At 43.2% G+C, this 27,000-nt stretch overlaps 1 protein-coding gene across 1 annotated transcript in view; it reads right to left on the bottom strand.

Moving 5' to 3' along the window:
• The window catches only part of LOC115122313 (SH3 and multiple ankyrin repeat domains protein 3-like), a 139,449-nt gene that overhangs the window by 6,073 nt on the left and 106,376 nt on the right, over positions 1-27,000 (bottom strand). The window contains 2 exon segments of the mRNA XM_065021235.1: positions 13,330-13,359; positions 13,878-14,080. Coding sequence (XP_064877307.1) covers positions 13,330-13,359; positions 13,878-14,080 — 233 coding nt within the window.

Genomic DNA, 27,000 nt, shown 5'->3' with positions numbered 1-27,000 from the left:
AGATGGAGGGGAGAGGGAGAGGGAGATGGAGGGGGAGAGGGACAGGGAGATGGAGGGAGAGAGGGACAGGGAGATGGAGGGAAATAAGGACAGGGAGATGGAGGGGGAGATGGAGGGAAATAAGGACAGGGAGATGGAGGGAGGGAGAGGGAGATGGAGGGGGAGAGAAATAAGGACAGGGAGATGGAGGGGAGAGGGAGAGGGAGATGGAGGGAAATAAGGACAGGGAGATGGAGGGGGAGAGGGAGATGGAGGGGGAGAGGGACAGGGAGATGGAGGGAGAGAGGGACAGGGAGATGGAGGGAAATAAGGACAGGGAGATGGAGGGGGAGAGGGAGAGGGAGATGGAGGGAAATAAGGACAGGGAGATGGAGGGGGAGAGGGACAGAGGAAAGATAAAGCAACAACTGAACAGAGTTTAGCATCAAAACTACACATTTATTAGAGTTGTTAACTACTGCAGAATATTAATAACCCAACGATAGTCATGACCTAAAGAAGAATAGTCATAGTCTATTGAAGGAAGTCAGTCTCATCCATGCTGCAGCCAGTGACCTGTTAAGCACACATTCACCCACATCAGACATTAGGCATTCCCTCCAGGATTCTGCGATCGCATAATTCAAAGCTAAATCAACCAAACCACTTCTATTAATCAAAATCTCACAAATTGTGACCAAACACTGCACTCTTACCGCATAAAAGCATCCAATCAAAGAGGCTTCGCAATTTCGATCAGTTTTACAGCTGAAAACAGCCTGATCAAACCACACGTCATCAAACGTGTTCCCCGTCAGTGTGTGAAGGTTTATAGATTACAACTGACAGGCAGAACAGAAATCCATTTCATTTACAAACAAAAATCACAGCTAAAGATCACGCAAAACTATTTTTAAAATGTTCTACATGAAAGTGGGGGAAATAGTTTTGCTCTCCGTGCAACATTGTGCTGGAACACAGGAGAAAGTCCCTTCAACACAGGAGAAAGTCCCACACAGGAGAAAGTCCCTTCAACACAGGAGAAAGTCCCTTCAACACAGGAGAAAGTCCCTTCAACACAGGAGAAAGTCCCTTCAACACAGGAGAAAGTCTCTTCAACACAGGAGAAAGTTCCTTCAACACAGGAGAAAGTCCCTTCAACACAGGAGAAAGTCCCTTCAACACAGGAGAAAGTCCCTTCAACACAGGAGAAAGTCCCTTCAACACAGGAGAAAGTCCCTTCACTTCAAGAATGACTTACAGTTAGTGCATTCATCTTAACATCTTACATACCAAGCATATATTAAGTTCCCTATAGGTTATAGTAAAGAGGAGAAGCCCCCAGTCCTACCTACCTACAAAAACACTATTGTAAATACTACAGTATACCACATTCTGCAAAACTGACAGTATACCACAGTCCACAAACACACCACGTTAAATACTATAGTATACCACAGTCCACAAATACACTACTGTAAATACTACAGTATACCACAGTCCACAAATACACTACTGTAAATACTACAGTTTACCACAGTCCACAAACACACTACTGTAAATACTACAGTATACCACAGTCCACAAACACACTACTGTAAATACTACAGTTTACCACAGTCCACAAATACACTACTGTAAATACTACAGTATACCACAGTCCACAAACACACTACTGTAAATACTACAGTTTACCACAGTCCACAAATACACTACTGTAAATACTACAGTTTACCACAGTCCACAAATACACTACTGTAAATACTACAGTATTCCACAGTCCACAAATACACTACTGTAAATACTACAGTTTACCACAGTCCACAAACACACTACTGTAAATACTACAGTTTACCACAGTCCACAAACACACTACTGTAAATACTACAGTATACCACAGTCCACAAACACACTACTGTAAATACTACAGTTTACCACAGTCCACAAATACACTACTGTAAATACTACAGTTTACCACAGTCCACAAATACACTACTGTAACTACTACAGTTTACCACAGTCCACAAATACACTACTGTAAATACTACAGTATACCACAGTCCACAAACACACTACTGTAAATACTACAGTATACCACAGTCCACAAATACACTACTGTAAATACTACAGTATACCACAGTCCACAAATACACTACTGTAAATACTACAGTTTACCACAGTCCACAAACACACTACTGTAAATACTACAGTATACCACAGTCCACAAATACACCACGGTAAATACTACAGTTTACCACAGTCCACAAATACACTACTGTAAATACTACAGTTTACCACAGTCCACAAATACTACTGTAAATACTACAGTTTACCACAGTCCACAAATACACTACTGTAAATACTACAGTTTACCACAGTCCACAAATACACTACTGTAAATACTACAGTTTACCACAGTCCACAAACACACTACTGTAAATACTACAGTTTACCACAGTCCACAAACACACTACTGTAAATACTACAGTATACCACAGTCCACAAATACACCACGGTAAATACTAAGGTTTACCACAGTCCACAAATACACTACTGTAAATACTACAGTTTACCACAGTCCACAAACACACTACTGTAAATACTACAGTATACCACAGTCCACAAATACACCACGGTAAATACTAAGGTTTACCACAGTCCACAAATACACTACTGTAAATACTACAGTTTACCACAGTCCACAAATACACTACTGTAAATACTACAGTATACCACAGTCCACAAATACACTACTGTAAATACTACAGTTTACCACAGTCCACAAATACTACTGTAAATACTACAGTTTACCACAGTCCACAAATACACTACTGTAAATACTACAGTTTACCACAGTCCACAAATACTACTGTAAATACTACAGTTTACCACAGTCCACAAATACACTACTGTAAATACTACAGTATACCACAGTCCACAAATACACTACTGTAAATACTACAGTTTACCACAGTCCACAAATACTACTGTAAATACTACAGTTTACCACAGTCCACAAATACACTACTGTAAATACTACAGTTTACCACAGTCCACAAATACACTACTGTAAATACTACAGTATACCACAGTCCACAAACACACTACTGTAAATACTACAGTTTACCACAGTCCACAAATACACTACTGTAAATACTACAGTTTACCACAGTCCACAAATACACTACTGTAAATACTACAGTTTACCACAGTCCACAAATACACTACTGTAAATACTACAGTATACCACAGTCCACAAACACACTACTGTAAATACTACAGTTTACCACAGTCCACAAATACACTACTGTAAATACTACAGTTTACCACAGTCCACAAACACACTACTGTAAATACTACAGTATAAACTGGGTGTTTTGAGCCCTGAATTCTGATTGGCTGAAACCCATGCTATATCAGACCGTATACCACTGGTATGACAAACCATTTAGTTTTACTGCTCTAATTACATTGGTAACAAGTTTATAATAGCAATAAAGCACCTCGGGGGTTTGTGATATATATACCACGGCTAAGGGCTGTGTACAGGCACTCCGCATTGTGTCGTGCATAAGAACAGTCCTAAGCCGTGGTGTATTGGTCATATACCACAGCTCCTCGGGCCATATCACTTAAGTATACCACAGTCCTCAAAAACACTACTGTAAATATTAGAGTACTACAATCTGCAAAAACACTACATAAATTATGGTAACACTTTACTTGACACCCAGCGTCATAACACGTTATGACACGGTAATAACCATGTCATACCAGCTGACATAACTTATCAAAACCTGTTATAACATGTCCTAACAGCTGACATAACTTATCAAAACCTGTTATAATATGTCATACCAGCTGACATAACTTATCAACCTGTTATAATATGTCATACCAGCTGACATAACTTATCAACCTGTTATAATATGTCATACCAGCTGACATAACTTATCAAAACCTGTTATAACATGTCCTAACAGCTGACATAACTTATCAACCTGTTATAATATGTCATACCAGCTGACATAACTTATCAACCTGTTATAATATGTCATACCAGCTGACATAACTTATCAACCTGTTATAATATGTCAAAACCTGTTATCAAAACCTGTTATAATATGTCATACCAGCTGACATAACTTATCAACCTGTTATAATATGTCATACCAGCTGACATAACTTATCAAAACCTGTTATAATATGTCATAACAGCTGACATAACTTATCAACCTGTTATAATTGGGGCGGCAGGGTAGCCTAGTGGTTAGAGCGTTGGACTAGTAACCGGAAGGTTGTGAGTTCAAACCCCCGAGCTGACAAGGTACAAATCTGTCGTTCTGCCCCTGAACAGGCTGTTCTTAGGCCGTCATTGAAAATAAGAATTTGTTCTTAACTGACTTGCCTGGTTAAATAAAGGTAAAAAATATATATATATATAAAAAAAAAAAAAAATATATATATATATATATATATATATATAAAAATAAAATAATAATAATATGTCATAACAGCTGACATAACTTGGTCATGACACGGTAATAACCAGTGCGTTGAGACAAGGACGTCCGGCTGGCCAAACCCTCCCATAATCCGGACGATGTTGGCACCAATTGTCCGTCACCTCATGGGTCTCCCGGTTGCGAACTGGCTGCGACACAGCCCGGGATCGAACCCGGATGCAGTCCCTTAGACCGCTGAGCCACTCGGGAGGCCACCCACCCTCTTTTTGACTGATGACTGATATAAGGGCCTGTATGTGATATGATGGTCATAATGATGTTTATTGTTATTTTCTACAAGTCATTCAAAATATAATGGAAAAAAACACGAGTAAAGAACAACAACTGATTTAAGAAACAAACTTTCAAAGAAAGGAGACGTCTTGGCAGGGAAAAAAACTAATTTGAATAAATGTGGGTTTTGACACTCTCCTGTAGGTGTCATAAAATAACGCAATGTATGTCACAAAAGGTGTAAATGTATGGGTCATGACAGTGATATGACATTATTATGACATGTTATGTCAGCTGTTATAATGTATTATGACATGTTATGTCAGCTGTTATAATGTATTATGACATGGTTATGACTGTGTCATAACATATGACACAGGGTGTCAGGTAAAGTGTTACCTAAATTACTATAGTAAATACTACAGTTTTCTTTAACTACAGTATTTATACTATAGTTAACTCTGAAAACTACAATATACTACAGTAAATATGACAGTATTTATACCAAAGTATACTAAAGTATTTTTTCATGTACGAGAACTGAGCACATAAATGTTTGTTAGTTGTTTGTTGTTTGCAAAATGTCAGTAAAAACGCCGCTAAATCATTGGGGCCAGCGGATATCACAACAACAAACCTCACAAAACCTTGGAGGAACTGACTAGAGCACTAATCTAGAGAGGTTATCAAAGGGCACTAGTCTAGAGAGGTTATCATTAGGGCACTAGTCTAGAGAGACAGTTATCATTAGGGCACTAGTCTAGAGAGACAGTTATCATTAGGGCACTAGTCTAGAGAGGTTATCATTAGGGCACTAGTCTAGAGAGACAGTTATCATTAGGGCACTAGTCTAGAGAGACAGTTATCATTAGGGCACTAGTCTAGAGAGGTTATCATTAGGGCACTAGTCTAGAGAGACAGTTATCATTAGGGCACTAGTCTAGAGAGACAGTTATCATTAGGGCACTAGTCTAGAGAGACAGTTATCATTAGGGCACTAGTCTAGAGAGACAGTTATCATTAGGGCACTAGTCTAGAGAGACAGTTATCATTAGGGCACTAGTCTAGAGAGGTTATCATTAGGGCACTAGTCTAGAGAGACAGTTATCATTAGGGCACTAGTCTAGAGAGACAGTTATCATTAGGGCACTAGTCTAGAGAGACAGTTATCATTAGGGCACTAGTCTAGAGAGACAGTTATCATTAGGACACTAGTCTAGAGAGACAGTTATCATTAGGGCACTAGTCTAGAGAGACAGTTATCATTAGGACACTAGTCTAGAGAGACAGTTATCATTAGGGCACTAGTCTAGAGAGACAGTTATCATTAGGGCACTAGTCTAGAGAGGTTATCATTAGGACACTAGTCTAGAGAGGTTATCATTAGGACACTAGTCTAGAGAGGTTATCATTAGGACACTAGTCTAGAGAGGTTATCATTAGGACACTAGTCTAGAGAGGTTATCATTAGGACACTAGTCTAGAGAGGTTATCATTAGGACACTAGTCTAGAGAGGTTATCATTAGGACACTCGTCTAGAGAGGTTATCATTAGGACACTAGTCTAGAGAGGTTATCATTAGGACACTAGTCTAGAGAGGTTATCATTAGGACACTAGTCTAGAGAGACAGTTATCATTAGGGCACTAGTCTAGAGAGACAGTTATCATTAGGGCACTAGTCTAGAGAGGTTATCATTAGGGCACTAGTCTAGAGAGACAGTTATCATTAGGGCACTAGTCTAGAGAGACAGTTATCATTAGGGCACTAGTCTAGAGAGGTTATCATTAGGGCACTAGTCTAGAGAGACAGTTATCATTAGGGCACTAGTCTAGAGAGGTTATCATTAGAGCACTAGTCTAGAGAGGTTATCATTAGGGCACTAGTCTAGAGAGACAGTTATCATTAGGGCACTAGTCTAGAGAGACAGTTATCATTAGGACACTAGTCTAGAGAGACAGTTATCATTAGGGCACTAGTCTAGAGAGACAGTTATCATTAGGGCACTAGTCTAGAGAGACAGTTATCATTAGAGCACTAGTCTAGAGAGACAGTTATCATTAGGGCACTAGTCTAGAGAGGTTATCATTAGGGCACTAGTCTAGAGAGACAGTTATCATTAGGGCACTAGTCTAGAGAGACAGTTATCATTAGGGCACTAGTATAGAGAGACAGTTATCATTAGAGCACTAGTCTAGAGAGATTATCATTAGGGCACTAGTCTAGGGAGACAGTTATCATTAGGGCACTAGTCTAGAGAGACAGTTATCATTAGGGCACTAGTCTAGAGAGACAGTTATCATTAGGGCACTAGTCTAGAGAGACAGTTATCATTAGAGCACTAGTCTAGAGAGATTATCATTAGGGCACTAGTCTAGGGAGACAGTTATCATTAGAGCACTAGTCTAGATAGGTTATCTTTAGGGCACTAGTCTAGAGAGACAGTTATCATTAGGGCACTAGTCTAGAGAGAGGTTATCATTAGAGCACTAGTCTAGAGAGGTTATCATTAGAGCACTAGTCTAGAGAGGTTATCATTAGGGCACTAGTCTAGAGAGACAGTTATCATTAGAGCACTAGTCTAGAGAGGTTATCATTAGGGCACTAGTCTAGATAGGTTATCATTAGGGCACTAGTCTAGAGAGACAGTTATCATTAGGGCACTAGTCTAGAGAGACAGTTATCATTAGGGCACTAGTCTAGAGAGATTATCATTAGAGCACTAGTCTAGAGAGGTTATTATTAGAGCACTAGTCTAGAGAGACAGTTATCATTAGGGCACTAGTCTAGAGAGACAGTTATCATTAGGGCACTAGTTAGGGAGGTTATCTTTAGGGCACTAGTCTAGAGAGACAGTTATCATTAGGGCACTAGTCTAGAGAGAGGTTATCATTAGAGCACTAGTCTAGAGAGGTTATCATTAGAGCACTAGTCTAGAGAGGTTATCATTAGAGCACTAGTCTAGAGAGACAGTTATCATTAGGGCACTAGTCTAGAGAGATTATCATTAGAGCACTAGTCTAGAGAGGTTATCATTAGAGCATTAGTCTAGAGAGATTATCATTAGGGCACTAGTCTAGAGAGATTATCATTAGAGCACTAGTCTAGAGAGGTTACCATTAGGGCACTAGTCTAGGGAGACAGTTATCACTAGGGCACTAGTCTAGAGAGGTTACCATTAGGGCACTAGTCTAGGGAGACAGTTATCATTAGGGCACTAGTCTAAAGAGACAGTTATCATTAGAGCACTAGTCTAGAGAGACAGTTATCATTAGGGCACTAGTTAAAGAGACAGTTATCATTAGAGCACTAGTCTAGAGAGGTTATCATTAGGGCACTAGTCTAGAGAGATTATCATTAGAGCACTAGTCTAGAGAGACAGTTATCATTAGGGCACTAGTCTAGAGAGACAGTTATCATTAGGGCACTAGTCTAGAGAGACAGTTATCATTAGGGCACTAGTTAAAGAGACAGTTATCATTAGAGCACTAGTCTAGAGAGGTTATCATTAGGGCACTAGTCTAGAGAGATTATCATTAGAGCACTAGTCTAGAGAGGTTATCATTAGGGCACTAGTCTAGAGAGACAGTTATCATTAGGGCACTAGTCTAGAGAGGTTATCATTAGGGCACTAGTCTAGAGAGACAGTTATCATTAGGGCACTAGTCTAGAGAGACAGTTATCATTAGGGCACTAGTCTAGAGAGGTTATCATTAGGGCACTAGTTAAAGAGACAGTTATCATTAGGGCACTAGTCTAGAGAGACAGTTATCATTAGGGCACTAGTCTAGAGAGACAGTTATCATTAGAGCACTAGTCTAGAGAGGTTATCATTAGGGCACTAGTCTAGAGAGGTTATCATTAGGGCACTAGTCTAGAGAGGTTATCATTAGGGCACTAGTCTAGAGAGGTTATCATTAGAGCACTAGTCTAGAGAGACAAATATCATTAGGGCACTAGTCTAGAGAGGTTATCATTAGGGCACTAGTCTAGAGAGGTTATCATTAGGGCACTAGTCTAGAGAGACGGTTATCATTAGGGCACTAGTCTAGGGAGACAGTTATCATTAGGGCACTAGTATAGAGAGACAGTTATCATTAGAGCACTAGTCTAGAGAGATTATCATTAGGGCACTAGTCTAGGGAGACAGTTATCATTAGAGCACTAGTCTAGAGAGACAGTTATCATTAGGGCACTAGTCTAGAGAGACAGTTATCATTAGGGCACTAGTCTAGAGAGACAGTTATCATTAGAGCACTAGTCTAGAGAGGTTATCATTAGAGCACTAGTCTAGAGAGGTTATCATTAGGGCACTAGTCTAGAGAGACAGTTATCATTAGGGCACTAGTTAGGGATATATTATCATTAGGGTACTAGTCTAGGGAGACAGTTATCATTAGAGCACTAGTCTAGAGAGACAGTTATCATTAGGGCACTAGTCTAGAGAGACAGTTATCATTAGGGCACTAGTCTAGAGAGACAGTTATCATTAGGGCACTAGTCTAGAGAGACAGTTATCATTAGAGCACTAGTCTAGAGAGACAGTTATCATTAGAGCACTAGTCTAGAGAGGTTATCATTAGGGCACTAGTCTAGAGAGACAGTTATCATTATGGCACTAGTCTAGAGAGAGGTTATCATTAGAGCACTAGTCTAGAGAGGTTATCATTAGAGCACTAGTCTAGAGAGGTTATCATTAGGGCACTAGTCTAGAGAGACAGTTATCATTAGGGCACTAGTTAGGGATATATTATCATTAGGGCACTAGTTAGGGATATATTATCATTAGGGTACTAGTCTAGGAGACAGTTATCATTAGAGCACTAGTCTAGAGAGACAGTTATCATTAGGGCACTAGTCTAGAGAGACAGTTATCATTAGGGCACTAGTCTAGAGAGACAGTTATCATTAGGGCACTAGTCTAGAGAGACAGTTATCATTAGAGCACTAGTCTAGAGAGACAGTTATCATTAGAGCACTAGTCTAGAGAGGTTATCATTAGGGCACTAGTCTAGAGAGACAGTTATCATTATGGCACTAGTCTAGAGAGAGGTTATCATTAGAGCACTAGTCTAGAGAGGTTATCATTAGAGCACTAGTCTAGAGAGGTTATCATTAGGGCACTAGTCTAGAGAGACAGTTATCATTAGGGCACTAGTTAGGGATATATTATCATTAGGGTACTAGTCTAGAGAGACAGTTACCATTAGGGCACTGGTTAAAGTGACAGTTATCATTAGAGCACTAGTTAAAGAGACATCATTAGGGCACTAGTTAAAGAGACAGTTATAATTAGGGCACTAGTCTAGAGAGGTTATCATTAGAGCACTAATCTAGAGAGACAGTTATCATTAGGGCACTAGTCTAGGCACTAGTCTAGAGAGACAGTTATCATTAGGGCACTAGTCTAGAGAGACAGTTATCATTAGAGCACTAGTCTAGAGAGACAGTTATCATTAGGGCACTAGTTAGAGAGAGATTATCATTAGGGCACTAGTCTAGAGAGGTTATCATTAGGGCACTAGTCTAGAGAGGTTATCATTAGGGCACTAGTCTAGAGAGATTATCATTAGAGCACTAGTCTAGAGAGGTTATCATTAGAGCACTAGTCTAGAGAGGTTATCAGTTAGAGCACTAGAGCACTAGAGAGACAGTTATCATTAGGGCACTAGTCTAGAGAGACAGTTATCATTAGAGCACTAGTCTAGAGAGGTTATCATTAGGGTACTAGTCTAGAGAGACAGTTATCATTAGAGCACTAGTCTAGAGAGATTATCATTAGGGCACTAGTCTAGAGAGACAGTTATCATTAGGGCACTAGTTAAAGAGACAGTTATCATTAGAGCACTAGTCTAGAGAGGTTATCATTAGGGCACTAGTCTAGAGAGATTATCATTAGAGCACTAGTCTAGAGAGGTTATCATTAGGGCACTAGTCTAGAGAGACAGTTATCATTAGGGCACTAGTCTAGAGAGGTTATCATTAGGGCACTAGTCTAGAGAGACAGTTATCATTAGGGCACTAGTCTAGAGAGACAGTTATCATTAGGGCACTAGTCTAGAGAGGTTATCATTAGGGCACTAGTTAAAGAGACAGTTATCATTAGGGCACTAGTCTAGAGAGACAGTTATCATTAGGGCACTAGTCTAGAGAGACAGTTATCATTAGAGCACTAGTCTAGAGAGGTTATCATTAGGGCACTAGTCTAGAGAGGTTATCATTAGGGCACTAGTCTAGAGAGGTTATCATTAAGGCACTAGTCTAGAGAGGTTATCATTAGAGCACTAGTCTAGAGAGACAAATATCATTAGGGCACTAGTCTAGAGAGGTTATCATTAGGGCACTAGTCTAGAGAGGTTATCATTAGGGCACTAGTCTAGAGAGACGGTTATCATTAGGGCACTAGTCTAGGGAGACAGTTATCATTAGGGCACTAGTATAGAGAGACAGTTATCATTAGAGCACTAGTCTAGAGAGATTATCATTAGGGCACTAGTCTAGGGAGACAGTTATCATTAGAGCACTAGTCTAGAGAGACAGTTATCATTAGGGCACTAGTCTAGAGAGACAGTTATCATTAGGGCACTAGTCTAGAGAGACAGTTATCATTAGAGCACTAGTCTAGAGAGGTTATCATTAGAGCACTAGTCTAGAGAGGTTATCATTAGGGCACTAGTCTAGAGAGACAGTTATCATTAGGGCACTAGTTAGGGATATATTATCATTAGGGTACTAGTCTAGGGAGACAGTTATCATTAGAGCACTAGTCTAGAGAGACAGTTATCATTAGGGCACTAGTCTAGAGAGACAGTTATCATTAGGGCACTAGTCTAGAGAGACAGTTATCATTAGGGCACTAGTCTAGAGAGACAGTTATCATTAGAGCACTAGTCTAGAGAGACAGTTATCATTAGAGCACTAGTCTAGAGAGGTTATCATTAGGGCACTAGTCTAGAGAGACAGTTATCATTATGGCACTAGTCTAGAGAGAGGTTATCATTAGAGCACTAGTCTAGAGAGGTTATCATTAGAGCACTAGTCTAGAGAGGTTATCATTAGGGCACTAGTCTAGAGAGACAGTTATCATTAGGGCACTAGTTAGGGATATATTATCATTAGGGCACTAGTTAGGGATATATTATCATTAGGGTACTAGTCTAGGGAGACAGTTATCATTAGAGCACTAGTCTAGAGAGACAGTTATCATTAGGGCACTAGTCTAGAGAGACAGTTATCATTAGGGCACTAGTCTAGAGAGACAGTTATCATTAGGGCACTAGTCTAGAGAGACAGTTATCATTAGAGCACTAGTCTAGAGAGACAGTTATCATTAGAGCACTAGTCTAGAGAGGTTATCATTAGGGCACTAGTCTAGAGAGACAGTTATCATTATGGCACTAGTCTAGAGAGAGGTTATCATTAGAGCACTAGTCTAGAGAGGTTATCATTAGAGCACTAGTCTAGAGAGGTTATCATTAGGGCACTAGTCTAGAGAGACAGTTATCATTAGGGCACTAGTTAGGGATATATTATCATTAGGGTACTAGTCTAGAGAGACAGTTACCATTAGGGCACTGGTTAAAGTGACAGTTATCATTAGAGCACTAGTTAAAGAGACATCATTAGGGCACTAGTTAAAGAGACAGTTATAATTAGGGCACTAGTCTAGAGAGGTTATCATTAGAGCACTAATCTAGAGAGACAGTTATCATTAGGGCACTAGTCTAGAGAGACAGTTATCATTAGGGCACTAGTCTAGAGAGACAGTTATCATTAGAGCACTCGTCTAGAGAGACAGTTATCATTAGGGCACTAGTTAGAGAGAGATTATCATTAGGGCACTAGTCTAGAGAGGTTATCATTAGGGCACTAGTCTAGAGAGGTTATCATTAGGGCACTAGTCTAGAGAGATTATCATTAGAGCACTAGTCTAGAGAGGTTATCATTAGAGCACTAGTCTAGAGAGGTTATCATTAGAGCACTAGTCTAGAGAGACAGTTATCATTAGGGCACTAGTCTAGAGAGACAGTTATCATTAGAGCACTAGTCTAGAGAGGTTATCATTAGGGTACTAGTCTAGAGAGACAGTTATCATTAGAGCACTAGTCTAGAGAGATTATCATTAGGGCACTAGTCTAGAGAGACAGTTATCATTAGAGCATTAGTCTAGGGAGACAGTTATCATTAGGGCACTAGTCTAGAGAGGTTATGATTAGGGCACTAGTCTAGAGAGACAGTTATCATTAGGGCACTAGTCTAGAGAGGTTATCATTAGGGCACTAGTCTAGAGAGACAGTTATCATTATGGCACTAGTTAGAGATAGATTATCATTAGGGTACTAGTCTAGAGAGACAGTTATCATTATGGCACTAGTTAGAGATAGATTATCATTAGGGTACTAGTCTAGAGAGACAGTTACCATTAGGGCACTAGTTAAAGAGACAGTTATCATTATGGCACTAGTCTAAAGAGACAGTTGTCTTTAGAACACTACTTTAGAGAGTAAAGAGTTTTCATTAGGCTACTGGCGTAGCGAATAGAGAGTTAGTTCATGTTAGTTTATTATGTAGATAGGAAGAGGCGGTGTTTACCCAGCAATCTAAAACCTACGCTTTACTCTCTCCATTGTCTTGGCGACATCTGCAAGAACACAGAGAAATACATGCTAACTCTGTTGTTACCTAGAACACAGAAATACATGCTAACTCTGTTGTTACCTAGAACACAGAAATACATGCTAACTCTATTGTTACCTAGAACACAGAAATACATGCTCACTGTGCTGTTACCAAGAACACAGAGAAATACATGCTCACTGTGCTGTTACCTAGAACACAGAAATACATGCTCACTGTGCTGTTACCTAGAACACAGAGTAATACATGCTCACTCTGTTGTCACCTAGAACACAGAGAAACCACATGCTAGCTGTGAAATGACCTATGACAAAGAGAAACCACATGCTCACTGTGCTGTTACCTAGAACACAGAGAAATACATGCTCACTCTGCTGTTACCTAGAACACAGAGAAATACATGCTCAATCTGTTGATACCTCGAACACAGAGAAATACATGCTCACTCTGCTGTTACCAAGAACACAGAAATACATGCTCATACATGTTACCTCGTGGAATATATTAATGCAGTGAGGTTACCTTGCTCCGCCCACAGGAGACCTGTGTCCAGGGTCCAGCAGTCCTGCAGGCTCCTCTCCGAGTGAGTGGGAGTCTTTACTGAGTAACTGGAGACGTGAGGCCAGCTCCAGCCCACCACCCCCCACGGCAGTTGGCCTGCCCTCCTCAGGGCTACTCTGCCTGGGTCGAGACTCGGACACCTCCCCCCAAAGTTTAGATCTCCTCTGTAACACACAACAATCAACAAACCAATATCAACAACAACTGGAAAGTAAGAGCAAAGTCATGCGACTGAAATCCATGAACACCGAAAAGGTGGCATTTTTAGTAGTAGCAGTGCACCACATTAAAGGAGTATGTTATTGGATAATACAGTAGGAAATGGGGTTAGGCCATATCAATGACCCAAGCCCAGTTCATTTAATCCCTACCATTGTGTCGCTGAGTTGTCATAATGCTGCAGCAAATGTACATTATGCCCTTATATGTCCCTCTTACTGCCCTGAATGTCTCTGCTGATCCTACAGCTATTGTATGCAGTAATCATGTGTGATTTGTTCAGGGGCAGAACGACAGATATGTATGTTGTCAGCTTGGGGATTTGAACTTGCAACCTTTTAGTTACTAGTCCAACGCTCTAACCACTAGGCTACCCTGCCGCCCCAATCATAGTCTGCTGCTGGAAAAACGTATGTGCTATAAATAGATAGATAAATAGTTACCTGTAAAACAGAACACAGAGGGTGTTCTTTAATGGAAGCCTCTCCAAAATTATCCAGGTAGAATCAGGAATTCCCCAGGGCAGCTGTCTAGGACCTTATTTTTTTATTTATTTTTATTTCACCTTTATTTAACCAGGTAGGCTAGTTGAGAACAAGTTCTCATTTGCAACTGCGACCTGGCCAAGATAAAGCATAGCAGTGTGAACAGACAACACAGAGACAACACTTAATTTTTTCTATTTAATTTTTTAACCTTTATTTAACTAGGCAAGTCAGTTAAGAACAAATTCTTATTTATAATGTTGGCCTACACCAGCCAAATGCGGACAACGCTGGGCCAATTGTGCGCCGCCCTACGTGACTCCCAATCACAGCCAGTTGTGATACAGCCTGGATTCGAACCAGGGTGTCTGTAATGACGCCTTTTGCACTGAGCTGCAGTGCCTTAGACCGCTATGCCAATCTTACTAATGACATGCCACTCACTGGCTTACAGTACTGCAACACTTAAAGAGCTACATGGTGTTTTTAGAAAAGTTGGCAAGAAATAAGTTAGCTCTAAATATTTCAAAAACTAAAAGTATTGTATTTGAGATAAATGATTCACTAAACCCTTAACCACAACTAAATCTTGTTTTCTTGCACCTGGACTACTGTTCAGTCATGCGTTCAGGTGTTCGAGATCCGAGAAACCTCGGAAATTACTATTGGCTCAGAACAGGGCAGCACGGCTGGCTCTTAAATGAACACAGAGAGCTAACATCCTAGCATGTCAATCTCTCCTGGCTCAAAGTAGGGGACAGATCGACTTCATTCAATATTTGTTTTTGTAAGAAGTATTGACATTCTGAATGCACTGAGCTGTCTGTTTAAACTACTAGCGCACAGCTCGGACACCCATTCATACCCTACAAGACAAGTCCAGAACAGACTATGGGAGGGGCATAGTCCTACATAGAGCCATGACTACATGGAACTATATTCCACATCAGGTATCTGATGCCACCAGAGGTCTCTTCACAGTCCCTAAGTCCAGAACAGACTATGGGAGGGTCATAGTCCTAAATAGAGCCATGACAACATGGAACTATATTCGATGTCAGGTATCTGATGCCAGCAGAGGTTTCTTCACAGTCCCTAAGTCCAGAACAGACTATGGGAGGGTCCTACAGAGAGCCATGACTACATGGACCTATATTCCACATCAGGTATCTGATGCCACCAGAGGTCTCTTCACAGTCCCTAAGTCCAGAACAGACTATGGGAGGGGCAAAGTACTATATAGAGCCATGACTACATGGAACTATATTCCATGTCAGGTAGCTGATGCCAGCAGAGGTCTCTTCACAGTCCCTAAGTCCAGAACAGACTATGGGAGGGGCATAGTCCTACATAGAGACATGACAACATGGACTATATTCCATGTCAGGTATCTGATGCCACCAGAGGTCTCTTCACAGTCCCTAAGTCCAGAACAGACTATGGGAGGGGCATAGTCCTACATAGAGACATGACAACATGGACTATATTCCATGTCAGGTATCTGATGCCACCAGAGGTCTCTTCACAGTCCCTAAGTCCAGAACAGACTATGGGAGGGTCCTACATAGAGCCATGACTACATGGAACTATATTCCACATCAGGTATCTGATGCCAGCAGATGTCTCTTCACAGTCCCTAAGTCCAGAACAGACTATGGGAGGGTCCTACATAGAGCCATGACTACATGGACCTATATTCCACATCAGGTATCTGATGCCAGCAGAGGTCTCTTCACAGTCCCTAAGTCCAGAACAGACTATGGGAGGGGCATAGTCCTACATAGAGCCATGACTACATGGACCTATATTCCATGTCAGGTATCTTATGCCACCAGAGGTCTCTTCACAGTCCCTAAGTCCAGAACAGACTATGGGAGGGTCCTACATAGAGCCATGACTACATGGACCTATATTCCGCATCAGGTATCTGATTCCACCAGAGGTCTCTTCACAGTCCCTAAGTCCAGAACAGACTATGGGAGGGTCATAGTCCTACATAGAGCCATGACTACATGGACCTATATTCCACATCAGGAATCTGATGCCAGCAGTAGAATCATATTTTTAAAACGAATAAAGATACACCTTTTGGAACATCGAGGACTGTGAACAGACACACACACAGGCACAGACACACAAACACATGATAACATACACATGTACACATTCATTTTGTATTGTAAATATGTGGTAGTAGAGTAGTGGCCTTAGAGCACACACTGTGTTGTGAAATGTAATGGCATGTAATATTTTGTATTGTACATAACTGCCATAATGTTTCTGGTCCCCAAGAAGAGTAGCTGATGTCTTGGCAGCAGCTACCGGGGATCCATAATAAACCCCAGGAAGAGTAGCTGATGTCTTGGCAGCAGCTACCGGGGATCCATAATAAACCCCAGGAAGAGTAGCTGATGTCTTGGCAGCAGCTACCGGGGATCCATAATAAACCCCAGGAAGAGTAGCTGATGTCTTGGCAGCAGCTACCGGGATCCATAATAAACCCCAGGAAGAGTAGCTGATGTCTTGGCAGCAGATACCGGGGATCCATAATAAACCCCAGGAAGAGTAGCTGATGTCTTGGCAGCAGCTACCGGGGATCCATAATAAACCCCAGGAAGAGTAGCTGATGTCTTGGCAGCAGCTACCGGGGATCCATAATAAACCCCAGGAAGAGTAGCTGATGTCTTGGCAGCAGCTACCGGGGATCCATAATAAACCCCAGGAAGAGTAGCTGATGTCTTGGCAGCAGATACCGGGAATCCATAATAAACCCCAGGAAGAGTAGCTGATGTCTTGGCAGCAGCTACCGGGGATCCATAATAAACCCCAGGAAGAGTAGCTGATGTCTTGGCAGCAGCTACCGGGGATCCATAATAAACCCCAGGAAGAGTAGCTGATGTCTTGGCAGCAGCTACCGGGGATCCATAATAAACCCCAGGAAGAGTAGCTGATGTCTTGGCAGCAGCTACCGGGGATCCATAATAAACCCCAGGAAGAGTAGCTGATGTCTTGGCAGCAGCTACCGGGGATCCATAATAAACCCCAGGAAGAGTAGCTGATGTCTTGGCAGCAGCTACCGGGGATCCATAATAAACCCCAGGAAGAGTAGCTGATGTCTTGGCAGCAGATACCGGGGATCCATAATAAACCCCAGGAAGAGTAGCTGATGTCTTGGCAGCAGCTACCGGGGATCCATAATAAACCCCAGGAAGAGTAGCTGATGTCTTGGCAGCAGCTACCGGGGATCCATAATAAACCCCAGGAAGAGTAGCTGATGTCTTGGCAGCAGCTACCGGGGATCCATAATAAACCCCAGGAAGAGTAGCTGATGTCTTGGCAGCAGCTACCTTGGCAGGGATCCATAATAAACCCCAGGAAGAGTAGCTGATGTCTTGGCAGCAGCTACCGGGGATCCATAATAAACCCCAGGAAGAGTAGCTGATGTCTTGGCAGCAGCTACCGGGGATCCATAATAAACCCCAGGAAGTGTAGCTGATGTCTTGGCAGCAGCTACCGGGGATCCATAATAAATTAAAGGTCTACAGCCATGTAGAAACGGTACAAACGCAGCAAACCGATACAGCCCACTCATCCTGTGGTAGAGTCACATTGAACAGGGACAACTCTGGGTGATGACATCATCAAAGGGGAAAGGTCAAGGCCAATAATAACCATGAACACATGAATAGTATGAATAATACTGCAGTACAATAACATACTATACTAACATACTACTAACATACTATACTGCAGTACAATAACATACTATACTAACATACTACTAACATACTATACTAAGTACAATAACATACTATACTAACATACTACTAACATACTATACTAAGGACATTAACATATTGAATGTCATTATTGATATAGTGTCCACACTATGACAGTAACCCTACTAACCCATATAGATGGATTCAGGGCTCTTGTGCCAGAAAGCCTTTTTTAATATGTGCAGCGTCATTGAGGGCTTCACCATGTTTAAGTATTTTGTACTTATTAAGTTCAAAGTCAAGGAAAGTAATATTGAATTGCGTGTGGGCATTCCTTGTCAAGTTACTACATCTTTTTGGTGAAGGATAACACTTGATCAGCGTGTACAGGGCGATGTGCTAGCTAGCTAAGAAACAGTGGAGGTAGTCAGTTGAGCTAACGTAGGCTAATGCGATTAGTATGAGGTTGTAGGTAACAAGAACATTTCCCAGGACATAGACATATCTGATATTGGCAGAAAGCTTAAATTCTTGTTAATCTAGGGTGTCCAATGTACAGTAGCTATTACAGAGAAAGAATACCATGCTATTGTTTGCTATTGTTTGAGGAGAGTGCACAGTTTGGAGCATGAAAAGTTATTAATAAACAAATTAGGCACATTTGGGCAGTATTGATACAAAACTTTGAACAGAAATGCAATGGTTCATTGGATCAGGTGAACTTTGCACATACACTGCTGCTATCTAGTGGCCAATATCTAAATTGCATCTGGGCTGTAATAATACATAATGTCCTTTCTCTGGCATTTCAAAGATGTTGGTACAAAAAATATATAAAAAAGGGTTGGTTTTTTCTTTGTATTATCTTTCGTGTTTTATTCTCCTACATTCCTTTCACATTTCCACAATCTTCAAAGTGTTTCCTTTCAAATGGTACCAAGAAAATTCATATCCTTGCTTCGGGGCCTGAGCTACAGGCATTTAGATTTTGGTATGTCATTTTCTGCAAAACATTTTTTTAAAGGGGCCGATCCTTATAAATGAGCGACGGAGAGCAGGCACCGCTGGAGAGAAACGCTGACGGTGACAATCAGCAGCATGTGGAAATTGCTAACGAGGATCAAGGACAAGTTGGCGTAATAATGGCAATGTTTGGGACTATCACTGAGGTTGTGGAAGAGAATGAGGACTGGATGGAATTTGTGGAATTTTTGGGACACTTTTTCTTGGCAAATGGAATTACAGATGAGGCTAAACAGTGCTTTATTCTCTTGAGTGTGTGTGGGACTAAAACCTACGAGCTAATGAGGAATTTGGCTACACCACGGACACCGGGAGTTGCTCTTGTTCAGACTCACCACAAATCAATGCCTTCAGTGATTCAAATTCAACTGCCATTTTCAGAAAACAGGTCAGTCTGTTGCTGAATTACGTGAGCTCTGTGAACACTGAGTTTGGGGCTATGTTAGAGGACATGCTCCGTGATAGATTAGCCTGTGGCATTAATGAGGACAGCATACAGCGCCGTTTGCTGGGTGAAGCCACACAGACTTTCAATCTCAAGGGATGGAGATGGCCACCAGTAATGTCAAAAATATTCAAAAGGCCAACAGTGTAAGTTGTGCAGGTGACAAAAGAGGCAGCAGGAAAAAGGGAAAAGCAGTGGAATGTTTTAGATGTGGGGGAACACAAACAACTGTAAGTTCAATGTGTCTATCTGCCACAATTGCAACAAAAAGAGACATTTAGCTAAAACATGCAGGGGTCCTGGGAGCAAGCCAGAGGGTGGACAGACTGGGCAGGACAAGTTCACAGCAATGAAGCCAGAGTCAGCAGCACGCCACCTAGATTCCACACTTCAAGATTGCTTCGATCACGTGGACTGGGATATGTTACGGATAGCATCGGACAATAACATTGATGTATACGGTGATTCGGTGAGCGAGTTTATTAACAGGTGCATCGCAAGGCAACCAGAAACATGACCGAATACAAACACTGTAGCTATTCCCTCCGTAAGGCAATCAAACAAGCTAAGCATCAGTATAGAGACAAAATAGAGCCGCAATTCAATGGCTCAGACACGAGACGTATGTGGCAGGGTCTACAGTCAATCACGGACTACAAAAAGAAAACCAGCCCCATCGCGAACCACAATGTCCTGCTCCCAGGCAAACTAAACACCTTCTTTGCTCGCTTTGAGGACAATACAGTGCCACTGACACGGCCCGCTACCAAAACGTGCGGGCTCTCCTTCACTGCAGCCAATGTGAGTAAAACATTTAAAAGTGCTGCCGGCCCAGACGGCATCCCTTGCCGCGTCCTCAGAGCATGTGTTTACGGACATATTCAATCAATCCCTATCCCAGTCTGCTGTTCCCACATGCTTCAAGAGGGCCACCATTGTTCCTGTTCCCAAGAAAGCTAAGGTAACTGAGCTATACGACTATCGCCCCGTATCACTCACTTCCGTCATCATGAAGTGCTTTGAGAGACTAGTCAAGGATCATATCACCTCCACCCTACATGACACCCTAGACCCACTCCAATTTGCTTACCGCCCCAATAGGTCCACAGACAATGCAATCGCAACCACACTGCCCAAGAGGAATACCTATGTAAGATATCTGTTCATCGATTACAGCTCAGCATTTAATACCATAGAACCCTCCAAACGTGTCATTAAGCTCGAGACCCTGGGTCTCGACTCTGCCCTGTGCAACTGGGTCCTGGACTTTCTGACGGGTCGCCCCCAGGTGGTGAGGGTAGGAAACAACATCTCCACCCTGCTGATCCACAACACTGGGGCCCCACAAGGGTGTGTTCTCAGCCCTCTCCTGTACTCCCTGTTCAACCATGACTGCATGGCCATGCACGCCTCCAACTCAATCATCAAGTTTGCAGACGACACTACAGTGGTAGGCTTGATTACCAACAACGACGAGACGGCCTACAGGGAGGAGGTGAGGGTCCTCGGAGTGTGGTGTCAGGAAAATAACCTCACACTCAACGTCAACAAAGCAAAGGAGATGATGGTGGACTTCAGGATACAGCAGAGGGATCACCCCCCGATCCACATCGACGGGACAGTAGTGGAAAGTTTTAAGTTCCTCAGCTGCTCCAAAAAGACTGTAAATGGAAGTGCGGGCCAGCTCAAGAGAAAGCTTTCAAAGAAGTGAAAGCACTACTACAATCACCAAAACTGCTTGTTCATTTTGATCAAGACAAAGAGATCATTCTGTCATGTGACGCCTCGCCCTATGGCGTCGGGGCAGTACTCTGTAATCAGATGGAGGAGAAACCCATTGGATTCGCATCACACATGCTGACGAGTTCTGAGAAGAGTTATTCACAGTTAGACAAGGAAGGTCTGGCCATAGTTTGGGCTGTGAAACGCTTTCATCAGTACCTCTACTGTCGTCATTTCACCATATGCACTGACCACCAACCACTAATGAGCCTGTTCAGTGAATCAAGATGCATTTCTCCAATGGCTTCAGCAAGGATACAGCACTGGGCCCTCACACAGTTAGCTTACCTGTACATTATAGTGTACAGAGAAGGGAAGGACAATGCAAACGCAGACACACTCAGCCGTCTCCCGCTACCAGAGATGCCTGCCACAACTGTGGTGCCTCTTGAGACAATTTTCCTAATGGAAAGATTGTCAAACTCACATGTGAATGCCAAATAGATCAAACAGTGGACAGACCGGGATCCTATCCTGGCCCAAGTGAAAAGATTCCTTATGCAGGTTTGGCCTCCCGTCATAGAGGATGAGGGACTGAGACCTTACGCAAAGTGCAAAACTGAGCTGAGTGTGCAGGATGGCTGCATACTCTGGTGGTCCAGAGTGGTTGTTCCGGCCACTGGCCCTGCACAAGTCATGGATGAGGTCCATCTGGTGGTCTAACATGGATCAGGATGTAAAAAACAAAAGTGAAATCATGTTCTGAGCACCAGATCAACCAAAAGAAGGCTCTGCCCACACCACTACATCTGTGGGAGTGGCCTGACCACCTATGGTCCAGGCTGCACATAGACTTTGCAGGTCCTTTCGTGGGTCACATGTTCCTTGTCATGGTGGACGCACACTCCAAGTGGCTGCAGGCTATCATCATGATAGCAACATCACAGTGACCACAACAATCGAAAAGCTTCGGCAGGTGTTTGCAACCCTTGGTCTGTCTGACTCTCTTGTGTCCGACAACGCAACAAACCTGTGATTTGTTCCAAGAATGAGAAACGGGATTCGCCATGTCCGCAGCGTTCCGTTTCACACGGCCTCCAACGACTTAGTGGAGCGGGCTGTGCAGACACTGAAAGAGGGGCTCAAAAAGATGACTGGGGGAACCATCACAACTAAGCTCTCTCGGTTCTTGTTCCAGTATCGCATCATGCCACAAACAACAACAGGTCAAACTCCAGTTGAGATGTTGAAGGGCAAAAAGCCAAAAGCTCACCTTGATCTACCGAGTCTGGACATCAAAGTGTGACGTAAGCAAGAGAAACGAAAAGAGAGACATGACCACCACGCGAGGCAGACAGTTAAAACCCAATGACACTGTCTCTATCCAGAACTTCACAAGCAGCCAGCGTTAGTTGCCAGGTATCATTCTGAGTCAGAGCTGTCCAGTCTCCTCTGTGGTCAAACTGACTGATGGTCGAGTCATACGCAGACACAAGGACCACATCTGCCTGCGCTATGACAAAGAAAAGGCCACGGTTGCAGACAGAACCACGGCGGGTAGTATACAAGTTGAAACCCTACAGGAAACAGTATCTGAGGAGCAAAGGGCATTCAGTGGTTCCTGCAGAGGATGACGGACTTCCTCTCACAAACACCCAACCTGCTCCACTGGGAGACGCCTTCGTGGCACAGCAGGAGTACTGCGCAGAATACAGCCACAAGCTTCCTGAAACTCTAACTCTGTAGTTGAGACTGAGAGGCTTGTGGTGTTAGCGTTTGTTTGGAACAGCAGACTTTGTTGAAAATAAATAATGACTGTCATTTTTTGTTTGTTTACAATTACAGTACCACTAGCAGAAGTTCTAAAGTGTTGAAAAGAAAAGAAAACGTGGTTTACTTGTTAATCTGATGTTCTTTCCTCACAGGGGGGATTGAAATTAAAGGGGGGGAGAAGTGTTATAGAGTGGACACTATATCAATAATGACATACAATATGTTATTGTCCTTAGTATAGTATGTTAGTAGTATGTTAGTATAGTATGTTATTGTCCTTAGTATAGTATGTTAATAGTATGTTAGTATAGTATGTTAGTAGTATGTTAGTATAGTATGTTATTGTACTGCAGTATAGAATGATTACTATTCATGTGTTCATGGTTATTATTGGCCTTGACCTTTCCTGTTTGATGATGTCATCACCCAGAGTTGTACCTGTTCAATGTGACTCTACCACAGGATGAGTGGGCTGTATCGGTTTGCTGTGTTTGTACCGTTTCTACATGGCTGTACACCTTTAATTTATTAGGTTCAAAGTAAAGGAAAGTAATATTGAATTGCGTGTGGGCATTCCTTGTCAAGTTACTACAGTTACCTGGAAGAGGTATCGATGTGGGAATGGGTCAGCGTTACCTGGAAATGGTATCGATGTGGGTCAGGGGTACCTGGAAGAGGTATCGATGTTGGTCAGGGTTACCTGGAAGAGGTATCGATGTGGGTCAGGGGTACCTGGAAGAGGTATCGATGTTGGTCAGGGTTACCTGGAAGAGGTATCGATGTGGGTTTGGGTTACCTGGAAGAGGTATCGATGTGGGTTTGGGTCAGGGATACCTGGAAGAGGTATCGATGTGGGTTTGGGTCAGGGTTACCTGGAAGAGGTATCAATGTGGGTTTGGGTCAGGGATACCTGGAAGAGGTATTGATGTGGGTTTGGGTCAGGGTTACCTGGAAGAGGTATCAATGTGGGTCAGGGTTACCTGGAAGTGGTATCGATGTGGGTCAGGGTTACCTGGAAGAGGTATCGATGTGGGTTTGGGTCAGGGTTACCTGGAAGAGGTATCGATGTGGGTTTGGGTCAGGGTTACCTGGAAGAGGTATTGATGTGGGTTTGGGTCAGGGTTACCTGGAAGAGGTATCAATGTGGGTCAGGGTTACCTGGAAGTGGTATCGATGTGGGTCAGGGTTACCTGGAAGAGGTATCGATGTGGGTTTGGGTCAGGGTTACCTGGAAGAGGTATCAATGTGGGTCAGGGTTACCTGGAAGAGGTATCAATGTGGGTCAGGGTTACCTGGAAGAGGTATCGATGTGGGTTTGGGTCAGGGTTACCTGGAAGAGGTATCAATGTGGGTCAGGGTTACCTGGAAGAGGTATCGATGTGGGTTTGGGTCAGGGTTACCTGGAAGAGGTATCGATGTGGGTTTGGGTCAGGGTTACCTGGAAGAGGTATCAATGTGGGTCAGGGGTACCTGGAAGAGGTATCGATGTTGGTCAGGGTTACCTGGAAGAGGTATCGATGTGGGTTTGGGTTACCTGGAAGAGGTATCGATGTGGGTTTGGGTCAGGGATACCTGGAAGAGGTATCGATGTGGGTTTGGGTCAGGGTTACCTGGAAGAGGTATCGATGTGGGTTTGGGTCAGGGATACCTGGAAGAGGTATTGATGTGGGTTTGGGTCAGGGTTACCTGGAAGAGGTATCAATGTGGGTCAGGGTTGCCTGGAAGTGGTATCGATGTGGGTCAGGGTTACCTGGAAGATGTGGGTTTGGGTCAGGGTTCGATGTGGGTTTGGGTCATGTGGGTTACCTGGAAGAGGTATCAATGTGGGTCAGGGTTACCTGGAAGAGGTATCAATGTGGGTCAGGGTTACCTGGAAGAGGTATCGATGTGGGTTTGGGTCAGGGTTACCTGGAAGAGGTATCAATGTGGGTCAGGGTTACCTGGAAGAGGTATCGATGTGGGTTTGGGTCAGGGTTACCTGGAAGAGGTATCGATGTGGGTTTGGGTCAGGGTTACCTGGAAGAGGTATCAATGTGGGTCAGGGGTTACCTGGAAGAGGTATCGATGTTGGTCAGGGTTACCTGGAAGAGGTTATCAGGATGTGGGTTTGGGTTACCTGGAAGATGGTATCTGGAAGATGTGGGTTTGGGTCAGGGTTACCTGGAAGAGGTATCGATGTGGGTTTGGGTCAGGGTTACCTGGAAGAGGTATCGATGTGGGTTTGGGTCAGGGATACCTGGAAGAGGTATTGATGTGGGTTTGGGTCAGGGTTACCTGGAAGAGGTATCAATGTGGGTCAGGGTTACCTGGAAGTGGTATCGATGTGGGTCAGGGTTACCTGGAAGAGGTATCGATGTGGGTTTGGGTCAGGGTTACCTGGAAGAGGTATCAATGTGGGTTTGGGTCAGGGTTACCTGGAAGAGGTATCAATGTGGGTTTGGGTCAGGGTTACCTGGAAGTGGTATCGATGTGGGTCAGGGTTACTTGGAAGTGGTATCGATGTGGGTTTGGGTTACCTGGAAGTGGTATCGATGTGGGTCAGGGTTACCTGGAAGTGGTATTGATGTGGGTTTGGGTTACCTGGAAGTGGTATCAATGTGGGTCAGGGTTACCTGGAAGTGGTATCGATGTGGGTTTGGGTCAGGGTTACCTGGAAGAGGTATCGATGTGGGTTTGGGTCAGGGTTACCTGGAAGTGGTATCGATGTGGGTTTGGGTCAGGGTTACCTGGAAGGGGTATCGATGTGGGTTTGGGTTACCTGGAAATGGTATCGATGTGGGTTTGGGTCAGGGTTACCTGGAAGAGGTATCGATGTGGGTTTGGGTCAGGGTTACCTGGAAGAGGTATCGATGTGGGTTTGAGTCAGGGTTACCTGGAAGAGGTATCGATGTGGGTTTGGGTCAGGGTTACCTGGAAGTGGTATTGATGTGGGTTTGGGTCAGGGTTACCTGGAAGTGTGGGTTTGGGTCAGGGTTACCTGGAAGTGTGGGTTTGGGTCAGGGTTACCTGGAAGTGCGAGTTTGGGTCAGGGTTACCTCGAAGTGTGGGTTTGGGTCAGGGTTACCTGGAAGAGGTATCGATGTGGGTCAGGGTTACCTGGAAGAGGTATTGATGTGGGTTTGGGTCAGGGTTACCTGGAAGAGGTATCGATGTGGGTCAGGGTTACCTGGAAGTGGTATCGATGTGGGTTTGGGTTACCTGGAAGAGGTATTGATGTGGGTTTGGGTTACCTGGAAGAGGTATCGATGTGGGTTTGGGTCAGGGTTACCTGGAAAAGGTATCGATGTGGGTTTGGGTCAGGGTTACCTGGAAGTGGTATTGATGTGGGTTTGGGTCAGGGTTACCTGGAAGAGGTATCGATGTGGGTTTGGGTCAGGGTTACCTGGAAGAGGTATCGATGTGGGTCAGGGTTACTTGGAAGAGGTATCGATGTGGGATTGGATTACCTGGAATAGGTATCAATGTGGGTTTGGGTTACCTGGAAGAGAGGTGTCAGGGTTACCTGGAAGAGAGGTGTCAGGGTTACCTGGAAGAGAGGTGTCAGGGTTACCTGGAAGAGGTAGGGTGGGTTAGGGTCAGGGTTACCTGAAGAGGTAGGGTGGGTTAGGGTCAAGGTTACCTGAAGAGTTATCAGGGTGGGTTAGGGTCAGGGTTACCTGGAAGAGGTAGGGAAGGTTAGGGTCAGGGTTACCTGGAAG

Source organism: Oncorhynchus nerka, linkage group LG8 (assembly GCF_034236695.1).
Source record: "Oncorhynchus nerka isolate Pitt River linkage group LG8, Oner_Uvic_2.0, whole genome shotgun sequence".
In the NCBI taxonomy this organism is placed as follows: domain Eukaryota; kingdom Metazoa; phylum Chordata; class Actinopteri; order Salmoniformes; family Salmonidae; genus Oncorhynchus; species Oncorhynchus nerka.
Note: the sequence above shows the minus strand (reverse complement) of the source record. Positions and strands in the feature narration are given on the sequence as shown.